We start from the raw sequence: 12301 nt of genomic DNA on the forward strand, positions 1-12301 counted from the left end.
AGCCACGTGAACTCCTCTTTCCACGATACTTTTAATGTACGTTTACGTTTTGTTGCATCATCAATTTTGTTAGCTTCTTTTGAATCTTTCTTCTGGGCTGAAGTGTTGGCTTTATTCCTAGCCACTTATCAATTTTTCTTATGTTCTCTGTGCATCTACTTTGCAAAATGATATGCAAATGCACGACCTTATAACACTCGGGAAAGTCCGGAACCATGAAGATGCAGGCTTCCGATTGGCTGCCCAGTATGCAAATTGCCAAACGAACCGAGATCCCAAAATTTAAAAAAACGAACAAAGATTTCAAAATCAGAATAAAGAACGTTTCATTTCGAAAAAAATAATAAATAAAAAATAAGAACGAACGTTTTTTTTTCCTTGATAAAGTTGTCTGCCACCCGGTGGGAGACGTTGTGTAAGTTGTAAGCCCGACGTAAAAGATGGACGCCCCGGACAGACGTTATTTCAGACACTGTTATTGTTTCACCCCCTTTCCCCAACACCATGTCTGCTCTGATTGCTCATCGACATTATGCCTTTATTCTAGTAAATATTTCAGACGCTGTTAAATACCATCATTTTTGAAAACCCTGCCATGCCTTCTGCTTCCTGACGTTGGGGTCCACTGCAAATCACAACGCCAGCACAAACAAAAAAGAAAAGGAAACCATTAGGGGGTAAATACTTTTACTTTTTACAGAAAAAACATCTTTTTTCTTGTCTTAATTGTATTCCATACTGTTTGGCATTGAATTTTATGACAGAAACAAATACATTTGTGAAAACAATGGCTAAAACACAGTTCGCTGGGGTTTATGTGGTTTTATACCCCCAAAAAGTGATTCAAGGTCAAGCTGTTTTTGTTGTTTTGTTGCGGTTCGACATTATTAGGTAAGACTCAAATGCCACTATAAAGGAAAATCACAAAGGCATTCCAAAGAATTATGCATCCCATGTGTCCAATTACATTACTTTACATAGCCTCAACAAGCCCTATCAGCATCATAACTAGGAGTTGGTTATGCTGTAATGTAATAAACTTCATTCTAATTCTTTGGCAGCCCTGGTTGAAGTATTTTTAGGCATCTGTGTTTCATTAGTGCCTGCAAAATAGTAAGTCCTCTTATATACACTATTACAACATCAGTCTGTTTCCATGTTTGCGTTGTGAGAGAAAGTAAAAAGACAACATATGGAATAACTTCCCCTGTGTTAATTTATACATTAATATTCTAAGTGCTTATGTGTAAATGTCCAAATTCGCTATTGTTTCCCACAGCAATATTTTTTTTTCATTTTGGGACATGTTCCCGCTTCCAGTTCTGGTCCACCATCTGGAGATCTTTAGAGGAAGTAGTCTGGGAAACGCCAGGATGTTAGGCTTTCTTCTTTGCGAGGGGCGGATTCAAACTGTTGGCTGGCGAGCAAAATACATTTTTTTTAATTGGCATGAATCATAATTACACGATCCATGCAACTTAATTGGTGTTCTCAAATGACTTACAAGGAGCAATTAAGGGTGTCTTCAAGTTCCATGATCGCTGCCTTGTTTCCACAGCGATAACAGTAGTTTGGTGCACTGAAGATCGTCACAACATTTTTATCGTGGTACCAGCTGAAGCCCTGCATGGAAAGGTTTTTCAGGTCATTTTATTAAACTAGATTAGACGAGACAATTTACAATACAGACCCTGCCTGTTAATCAAGAATCCCAAAGTGGTCTTATTTGAATTTACCCAAAGTAACCAATAAGAACACAACAATTATCAAGTGAAACAAGCAGTCAGTGGGCTGTGACATGAAGTGTACACTCAGAAATAGGGGAAAATAATATACAATGGACCGTTCTGTGTCAATTTGATCCAATTTTCTAGGTAAAAACCCAAAATGTTGAAAGAGCCGTAACAGAATAAAAGAACAAAAATGCCTGGAGCCGCATGATGATTTGTCACGGTTGCCCATTGCCGTCACTTGGCTCCGCCCGTTTGGCGCCAGCTGCGGTCCGTTGCCTGATTGGCTTCCCTCCTATTTAAACTCAGTGTCCTCATTCACACCTCGTCAGTCCGTCAACGAACCTCTGCAACCACAAGACGTGTGTTTTGACTCTGTCCGGTATCTATCCTGTCTATCTCGTCCTGTTTGATATCAGACTCCGGTCCCCAGTGTCGTGTATCAATCCCGTCTGTCTCGTCCTGTCTGATACCTTGCTACAATCTCCAGTATCGGGTATAGTTCCCGTCTATCTCGTCCTGTTTGATATCGGGCTCCGGTCTCCAGTGTCCGGTATCGATCCCGTCTGTCTCGTCCTGTCTGATATCTTGCTTCCGTCTCCGGTATCGATCCCGCCTGTCTCATCCTGTCCGATATCTTGCGCCGGTATCGATCCCGTCTGTCTCGTCCTGTCTGATATCCGACTCCAGTATCTGGTATCAATCCCGTCTGTCTCGTCCTGTCTGATATCTGACTCCAGTCTTCAGTATCTGGTATCGATCCTGTGTGTCCCGTCCTGTCCGGTATCGATCCTGTCTGTCCGGTATCTGCTCGTGTATCTGGTATCGATCCTGGCTGTTCCGTCCTGTCCGGTATCGATCCGATCTGTCCGGTATCTGGTATCGATCTCGTCGGCCTCTGGCTTCCTGTTTTTCCACGCCGGACTTCTGTCTTCCATTTTCGCCGAATCACTGGTGTTTGTGGTCATGCGCATGACTGCCCCATTTCCGTTAAAATAAAGCTTGTGTGCAAACGTTACGCACCTGGGTCCTCCTCCTGTTCTGGTTCTGACGTAATTACTTTAACAACCTTGAATAAAACTTTTTAAAATATTTCCTTGGGTTCAGGTTCAGAAAAATGTATTGTCATTGTCAAACAACAACAAAATGTGTTTGAAGCATCCAGTTATCCATTCAAAGTTGAAAAGAAAATAGAAAGATCCAATTTCATTTCATTTTCATTTCATACATTTTCAGAATAAAAATAAAAACCCAATCCTCATAGATAACCCAATATACCGTACACATTAAAAGTAAAAGTTGAGACATGGTACCATAGAATCTAAATAGGAGCATAATCAAATCACATTTTATGTAATTGTCCTCCTACTGCAGACCTGGGCACCCCAGGCCTCGAGGGCAGCATGTCCTGCCTGGTTTATGAGGTTTGTCTGCTCCAATACAGGTGATTCCAAGCTCCGGCCAGCTTGCTAACTAGCTGATAATTCATATTACCTGTGTTGAAAAAATCCAACCTCCAAAATCATGCAGGAAACGTGGCCCTCGAGGACCGCAGTGCCCAGGTCTGTTCCACAGGAACCGGGTTTAAAAATATATATTTCCATCCCTCTTTGTTTCCAAGCATTTTTGGAAAAACACTCAGAAGCCAGTAGGGCGGCGCTACATAGCTGCATTCTGCTCTATAGCAGCAGGTTTCTGACCCCCGTTCTTGGTTGTCCCAGACCAAATTACCCATTTTTCAGGGGTCTTTATAAGAGAGATTTTAATTGTCTTTGTAAATTACAATCTTTTGAAGATGGTTTTAAACAGCACATTTAAAAAATGATTACAATTGGAGGTGGTTTCAAACCAAATTACTCACATTTTTATATTGAACAACACATTATTTATGGGAGGTAAAATCAAGATGACCCAATGTTGTTTTTTTTCTAAAATCAAACGAAAGTTTTTAAAGGGTTGTTTTGTACAATACAAACTAATAATATTCTAAATTCCAAATTACCCAGTTTCTAGTTCAGGGGTGTCCAAACTTTTCAGAAAGCGGAATTTGGTAAGCTGAAATGTGTGAGGGGCGACTATTTAGCCTAGTATTCTTGGAACATTATTTAATAAATTCACCTTTCGTGAAAGGTGTGTTGTGCTTGACGTTCAGCGTCATGACCTCGTAGCTCGCTTTTGTTGCATTTTCATTTGACTAGCTGGTTCTTGTGAAAAAGTGCTGCTGCTTCCAGTTGCTTCACCTTTGTTTCCAGTTAGCTTTTTGTAGTCAGCATGCTTTGTCTGGCAGTGTCCCTTGATATAATATTCTTTGGAAACAGCCACAGCCTCTTTGCAAACTAGGTAGACGCATTTGTTTTGGAGTTTGGTGAAAAAATACTTGTTCTGAAAGCGCGTCCCTCACAGTCAACTTTCCCTTTTTTTTACAGTCGCTGTGTCAGAAACGATGTGGCCTAAAATTCTCAGTTTTAAGAAAGTGGGTGCCCAGAGAAAACCCAGGCAAGCACGGGAAGGACATGCAAACTCCACTCGGGGAGGCTGCGGTAGCTGGACTTGAACCCTGAACCTCCGCACCATGGGGATGTGCGCTTTTTTAAATATTATTTTTCTCTTTTAAGTCTTAAGTATGTATTTATCCTGGAGTGTCATGTTTCATTTTGTTGTAAACAATGTTCATAGGTAACGGATCCCGTAACCGCCCGGGTCGCCCGGGCACCACTGAGGACGCAACTCTGGACAGTTTTATCCCCTGCTGACAGTTCTTGTTCACTACCTTGTCATCAATGACCAAAAAGAAAATTCTAATTCTAGTTTTAGAAGTGCATAAAAAACACGTAGCCCTTTATGCTAATCCATAACAAACAAACATGATTACCGCTGTGAATTACCTGTCCCCGCTCATTTGCCGCCAACCGCTGCGGGTTCTGAATGGCTCCCTGTCCCTATTTAAACCCTGTCCTGTCAGTCCCCTGTTGTCAGTCCTTCTGCGAACCTCTGTTTATACAAGGCAAACGTTTTTCGACCCTGACTCCCGCCTGGCCCGTTTTTGCTCCCGTTTGACTCCGGCTACGACCTGTTTTGATCCCGACCATGTCTGCTCTCCCGTCCTGTCTTACAACCCATTTTCTATCCCGACTACATCTACTCTCCTGTCCTGTCTTACGACTCGTTTCCGACACTGACCCCCCTTTCCCCTCCCAGTCCTGGCTACCAACCAGTTTTTCCGTCCCTGACACCGCCATCGCTCGCTACGGAAAATCCACTTCCATGTTCGGATCACAGTCCGAGTCCGAGAGCGACCTGCTTCCCGCGTCCAGCGAACACCGGATCGTGGGCGCAGCCCTTCCTCTTTCTTTCAATAAAACTTGTGGTAAACGTTACGCAATTGGGTCCAGTTTCCATTCTGGTTCCAACAAAGTGTCATTTTTCTTTTATGTATTCATAGCTTTCTTTTATTCCTGTTTTATTAGTATCACTGTTTTGTATTCTGTTTACAGCGATCTCGGGTGACTTGAAAGACACTTCGAAATAGAAATGTAATTATTATTATTATTATTATTATTATTATTACTATTATCGTTATATAACTTCTTACTGTTATCTTATCAATAACCCTTTTATTACAACCATTACAATGGATCACACTAGACTTTGTACATCCATTATGTTTTAGTGGTTGATTGAGCTTATTTTAACCCTTCTTAGAACAAATACGACCTTGTATGAGTATAATAATAACATAGTAAAAACATAGGAATAGCATGATAAATCACTTTTTTTGAAATGTAAACAAAAATCCCTTTGCGCTAATCCAAAACAAAAAAAGCAGCTCTCAGCTTGAATAAGGTTGGTTACCTCTTACATAGTTTGTACTAGTTATTGTTGCAAAAACACTTACAACAGGGGTGTGTGAGTGTGTGTGTATGAATGGGTAAGTGTGAAGCACATTGTAAAGGGCTTTGGGAGGTCTTCATTGACTTCAAAAGCGCTATATTAATGCAGACCATCTACCATTTATAACTGTTGTTTTTCTTTTTTTTTTTTACAGATGCAGTTGATAAACATTTCGAAAGATTTACTCGTGTTGAAGGAAAAGAATAGAGAAAAAAAAACTCCAATAATTATTTTAAATCTATTCTTTTACCTCTGAATAATAATCTGATTCTGAACCTCCGCAGGATCCCCAACCCTACAGCTAATTATTTTGTATGTTATTTCAGAGTCCAACCCCCGCCTGAGTGCTTTTTCTTCTATTTTCTCCTAAAATGTTTGACACCCCTGCCTTAGAATGGATCCGATTAGATTTCTTACATCCATTTCCAACTGGTGTGCCCGGCAAACCAAAGTGAGGCCATTTGCATGGTTAAAAGTCTCCGAGATGTCTGGTCCAAAGGTGTAACCGGCTCCACGGAGAGAAATGTCCCATCCATATTGATCGTCTGGGTCCGACCACAACAGGTCACACATCGGACCCTAAATGTGAAGAAAAAAAAACTTTGGTGGTTTATGCTAGCTCGGCTTTCGGAGTTTTATGATCTGTACCTCGTGAGGAACCTCCTGTATGCGATCCAAAGCTCGAATGTTTTCTAGGGTGGATATCGAAGGAGACAGTCCTCCATGGAGGCATAAAATCTATATTTAAAAAAAAAAAACAATTCATTCAGATCTTGCATCGTGTAACCTCTGTTAAAAACGAGTTAGAAATAAATAAAAGGATAATTTGAAATTGAAATAAAATATGAAAGTTTGATAGGAGACACATTGTAATAATAATAATAATAATAATAATTTCCTTTGTATTGTCATTCTTTGTAACAATGTACACAGAACGAAATGTCGATACACCTGACCCGTTGTAGCGAGCCGATGCAGCAGCAGCCAAGCGACCTCCCAGTCTCAAAGCGGGCACACTACCATCTAGGCTACTGAGCTGGTAGTAATATTATTAGTATATTTGATCAACCAACTAAATAAAATAAATTGTTTCAATTTAAAAACACGGATTTGTTTTTCCTTGTTTGAATAAAGTTCTGTCTCTTTTTACTTATTTTTTTTTTCTACTTTGTCTTCTCTTTTCTTCATTTTTGTCTTTCATTTGCTATTGTATTTTCCTTCTTTTATACATGATTTATTTCTTTTGTATTGGTCCTTCTCCATTTTTCTTTGTTTTCTGCTTTTTTCCCTTTTCGGGTTTTTTTCTTTTTTCCTTCTTCTTCTTTCTCCTTTTCCATTTTCTTTTCTGTTGTTCCTGTTTCTTTCATTTTGTCATGATTGCTGATTCGGGTCAACTGCGAATGCCCTGTTGGCGCCAACAGCCCCAAGCGCTGATTGGTTCATGGACCCTTTTTAGACCTCTGGCTTCCAAGAGGAGGCCGTCAGACCGTCCTGCGAACCTACACTTTTGCTAGGCAAGCACGTACCCTCCAACAATCTCCTGCCTTGTTTTCTCCTGCCTGATACCTGTTGCCGACCTGTTTCTGGACCTGTTTCTGCCCTGCTGTTCCGTCCCGGCCATCGATCTGTTTTGCCCTGTTTCCTGCCTGATACTTGTTGCCGACCTTTTTCTGGACTCGATTACTGCCACCCACGACTATCCTCGCTCGACGCGGAAGGGTTAAATCCGCATTCCTGCCATCAGCCACCCGTGTCCGACGATCATCGGATCGTGGAAGCAAGCACTGCTCTCTTTTTCAATAGAACTGAGTTCAACGAACGCTATTGGGTCCTGTCTTCGTTTCTGGCTTCTGACACATTTTCTATTTTTCCCTTTTTCCCTGTTGTTTTGTTCCCTTGCATTTATTTTTTCTGTCATTCACGAAAGTTTGGTCCAAAAAATAAGGAAAACAGTGCATTTTGTTTACTTTGAGTCTCCGTTGTATTATTTCCCCATGCCTTTTAGCACTCGTTTTTTTGTTTCACTACACAATACGGCAACATCAAGTGGTGAAATAAATTGCTGTCTTTTCTTCAAATTAATTTTCACTGTAGTCTTTCCTCTGTTAATTTTACCACTCATCAAGGCTAGTCCACTAACCTGTCTTCCCTCTTACTAACAGCATAGGTGCTACAATTTGCATAGTCTCACCTGGTTATCTACAAGTGCGGTGAGAGGTAAATAGTCAAACAGATCAGTGAAGTACTTCCAAACGTTAGCATTTCCATATTTCATCATGCATTCATCGTAGAATCCATACACTTGAGTGAGCTGTCTGGTCTCGTGGTTGCCTCTCAGAATGGTGATCCTTTCACGAAACCTGACCTACGAGACAAACGGCAAAAGCTCAACCAATCAAACCGTCAGGGGTTCTCTTGCCTTCTATTCTGGACGTTTTTAATACCTTCAGACACACAAGGAGTGTGACTGTCTCCACTGAATAATATCCTCTGTCCACATAATCCCCGTTGAAGAGATAGTTGGTGTTGGGGGGATTTCCGCCAATCTTGAAGAGCTCCATGAGGTCATAAAACTGACCATGGATGTCTCCGCAAACTGTCACTGGACATCTCACCTCATGAACATTGGATTCCCTTTGCAAAATCTCTTTGGCCTTGACATAAGGGAAATAGAAGCACGTCAAAATGAGTCTCTAATAGCATTTAGAGGTAAGCTAAAAGAATCCAGCCAGACCAGAGCCCGCTCGAGCCGGATCAATTAATGAATTTTTAGGACTAAGCATGAAGCAAACCAAAAATGTAAAGATTGGAAGGGGAGAGGTGATTTATAATAACGAATGAAAGTTTTTTGTGCCGAAATACAAGTTAACAAAGACTGTATAAACATGGATATTTTTATAATACTGTGTCTGCAGAGGTAACATTGGATTACAATTTTCCATCGTGACGGAACATCAAAGCGGCAGCCTTTCCAGCAGCTCCGTGTTATTTCGCACTTTTTGTGATTTATTGCTTTAAGTGTCTGCTTCTGTCTTCGGTGTTTCTCGTCCGTTTGACGACTACACTTTGGATTACTTTCTATCCTATCATTATGGGTTTTAACGCACAAAAATGCGTTTACTCGAGGAATCAACTCCTTGCCCTGAAGAATTCTCGTGCCGGCATGATGAGGGGGCCCTATCGTGGATGCAGAGCCGGAGCTGGCTAAGCGGCTAGCGGCGTTATAAGTCTTCGGTACCGTCCGTAATCATGGAAAATGTGAACTCTATAACAAATAAGACCGACGAACTGGCTGTGCTGGTGAAAAACATCAAAGCGTACCGGGAGTGCAGTTTGCTGTGTTTTACGGAAACGTGACTCACGTCTAGCATCCCGGAAGCTAACATGGAGCTACCCGGAGCTACCCGGAAATACCCGGCTTCAGCGCTGTTAGACAAGACACGAAAGCCTGCGGGAAGCAGAGAGGAGGTGGACTCGCTATCTACGTGAACACGAGGTGGTGTAACCCTGGGCACAAAGATTTCCATCTGCTGCAGGGACGTCGAACTTTTGGACTAGCGTGTGACGTCATCCACTCCGCTGTTGCTAAACTACTGCACAGCACCCCTAGGGCATTCTGTTAATAAACAACAAAGGATACTATCCATCTATCTATTTTTTGGAAGAGTTGACAGGAAAGTTTTAAGGCCGTCCGTCATTTTGACGGGTAAAGAATTTGATCATAAACAGCAAAAGAAGTACATACAACTTTAAGAATCTAGCATGGCACTTTTAAAAAGAATGAGAGGGACGCAAAGAGGCAAAGAACAATGAAGGGCAGATAATAAAAGAGAAAAAAAGGCAGCAAAAGAGAATCCTGGCTTGACCCCAGCGACTGATATTTTATGCCCAACCCAGGCCGAAATTTGGGCCGGGCTTGGACTAACGCTTGCGCTTAAGATTTTACCTTCTGTAGCGTTGCCATTTAAAATAAAATTCACAGTTTTGAAGTCGAAAAAGGTAACCTAAGTGAATTATAAAGATCCAAGGAAAACATTTTTTTAGGTGGGAAGGGGTGTGTTGTGAGATTTCCAAGAGTGATTCGGCATTTGAGATGTGTTTGAAATCAAATCAGTGTAGATCACGCAGGCAGGACTGTATTCATTCGTTTGTAAAAGGCATTTGATTTCCTTTCATTGTCACACTATACACAGTACCAGAAACTAATGTTAGAGAATGGAGAAAACAGGAAAGGAATCCTGAAAGATATATATGAATGCAAAAAAAAGCAAGACGAGTGAACAACTCTTTGGTGTATCTGATAATGAATCGGACTTAGGACATGAAATAAACACATTGTAAATTCTATGTTGGCATTGTGTTTATAGTTGTCAATGAATGATTGAGACCATGGTCGCATGTATTCAACAACAATTGTCACTTTCAATGCTTAGTTTGAGTGGAGAGAGGTCAAACTAAATTTTGTATGCCTATTTTGAATTGAAAAAGTTAGGGGTGTGTGTTTCACACAAATAAATACAATATTTCCTCCTCACAAGCCCTGATAATAATTATAAAAAATAAAGGTTTTCACTATACGGACTTGGTCTATCACGGCTTCATTGGGATCTAACCTCCGCGATAAACGAGGGATCACGGGAGATTTTCCTTTAGAGAACCCAATTTGGCCCCACCTCACTCAGACTTTAGAGTAGGCCCGGCTGCCCCCAAGAAAACGGAATGAGACCCTTGCCATTTAGCATCTAGTGGTCAACGAATGCAGTGTTTCTCAACTGCTAATTTAAGACCCAAAGTGGCTGGTTAGCCTTTGTTCTGGCAAAATAATGCTAACAAGAAAAAAGGGGAGGATCATATACACAGTAACATATCTAAAAATCGAATGAATATTGCGATGTGACGTAGCGTGATTGTGTAATCACAAGACACTGAGGTTTTTTTTTCAAGGATTTATAGTTTCATGTTTGTGTTTTTTTCCTCTTTGTTATTTGAGCGATGGAGTGTTTGGCCAACCATAATTGTCATAGTCCGAGTTTTACGCGTTGGCCAATCAGGAGCAAGTTTTAAAGGCAGTAGCCAATTAAGGCGATGTAAAACTTTGCAAGCAGCATGCTATGCCACACACCCACGGCAAACCTGAGAAATCTCCCCAGAAGAGGGCACTGTTTTCCTAAGGTTAAAGCATGTCACAATGATCGAGTGCTCACAAAAACATAACAAAAATAGCGCAGAAAATGCACTTTTCTTTTAAAATTGAAAATCTTATCGAGATCGGAGTACTGGTCTGAAAAATAGAAATTCTATTCATTTTTTCAAATTAGTGCAGCCCTAATTAATCGTTCCCAAGAAATTGAGTGATGAAGGAGAGGAAAAATGGAAAACAGTGACTACAACAATGAAGGTGAAGGAAATGATTGCGAAATATGAAAATATTATACGAGTGTCTGCCATTGAAGCAGTGATTGAAGTTACAGTAAATGGTCTAAAATGTTATATTTCTAGCGTGTTTCAGTATATTCTTCTTTATTATAGGCACAATTTAGCACACGATGTTTTAAATATATTTTGGGTACAAACCTTTTTTAGTATGCGGCTATTTTAAAGCAGTTTAAAGGGGTTGCTTATATACCATATCATATAGGATTGAATGTATATGGTATTTGATGTACTTGAAGTTGTTTTGGTTTAGCTGGTCGTTTAATTTTCTGAAAATTGGTGAATATATCCTACTTTCTCTGCTTTAAACTGCACAATCCTTTAATTCTACAAAACAGAGAAGTGTTTTCTTCATTTGGGTCGCAGCTTGTCATTAGAGTGGAATGCTGGGTCCTCAAGTCGGACCAGTTAAAAGCAACTGAACTAATACACACTGTCCCTTTAAGATCATTTACAAATTAAATGCAAGTGCAAATAAAACAATTTGTCACGTTGTTATTGCATGTTCCCCCCACTCCAAATTGATTCCTACCCTTTCACAAAGTTCGTAGACTTGGTTTTCCCTGAGTCGCCTGCACTCTCTGAGCTGTTCAATCCATTCATCCAACTCTTTGCTCATGGACTTGTCCCCCATGTCCGAGCTGCAATCCCCTCTATCATCCCTGAGGAACATCATCGGGACAACATACGCAGACCAAACTGCGTCCTAATAGACCCAACGAGAGTTTTTGGGGGGGCTGCTGTTTAGGCTGCGTCATCACTTAAAGGGAAATGCTTGCTTTTTTGTGTATTTTTACGTCATAGAATTGACATCACTTTAACGTGCGCTTTATTTCAATTTTTATTTTGTTAACTCGCCTGCCCTCTAGTGGAGCAATTCGGAAATTGTTTGACCTGAAACCCTAAATGCCAGCCCACAATACTGCATACCTGTCAACCTCAGCCACTTGATCCGAGTAAGAGTCCCGGCTCCTAGGCTTTGTAGCGTATTATGAACTGACCGATAACGGATAATGGATAATGAATAACGAAGATAGAACAATAACCCTTAACCCCCCCCCCCTTATCATTAACGATTGCAATTCTCCGTATGGAGCAACAATGCACCTTGCAAGCACAACGGGCACCTATTTACTCACAACCGGACAAACTATGTGGGACAGGGGTCCAGACTTTCTGTTCCATGGCTGGCAGGTTCAGTAAAAGAATGTCAACATACATTAGTTTTTACCTTTCAGTGTTTTTTT

General features: G+C 40.9%; 1 protein-coding gene across 1 annotated transcript; it reads right to left on the reverse strand.

The window, feature by feature from the left end:
- Positions 1 to 670: 670 nt before the first annotated feature.
- Positions 671 to 11777, reverse strand: LOC148359955 (serine/threonine-protein phosphatase 2A catalytic subunit beta isoform-like). The gene is made up of 7 exons (XM_088343391.1): positions 11587 to 11777; positions 8066 to 8275; positions 7813 to 7986; positions 6270 to 6359; positions 6039 to 6200; positions 1505 to 1623; positions 671 to 1417 (listed from the first exon to the last, which is right to left on the reverse strand). Exons 1-7 carry the CDS (start codon positions 11728 to 11730, stop codon positions 1345 to 1347), a joined length of 972 nt encoding a protein of 323 aa, XP_088199517.1. The 5' UTR covers positions 11731 to 11777; the 3' UTR covers positions 671 to 1344.
- Positions 11778 to 12301: the final 524 nt, after the last annotated feature.

The sequence above is a fragment of the Urocampus carinirostris genome, chromosome 9 (assembly GCF_059441175.1).
Source record: "Urocampus carinirostris isolate Australia breed hairy pipefish chromosome 9, RoL_Ucar_1.0, whole genome shotgun sequence".
NCBI classification, from domain to species: domain Eukaryota; kingdom Metazoa; phylum Chordata; class Actinopteri; order Syngnathiformes; family Syngnathidae; genus Urocampus; species Urocampus carinirostris.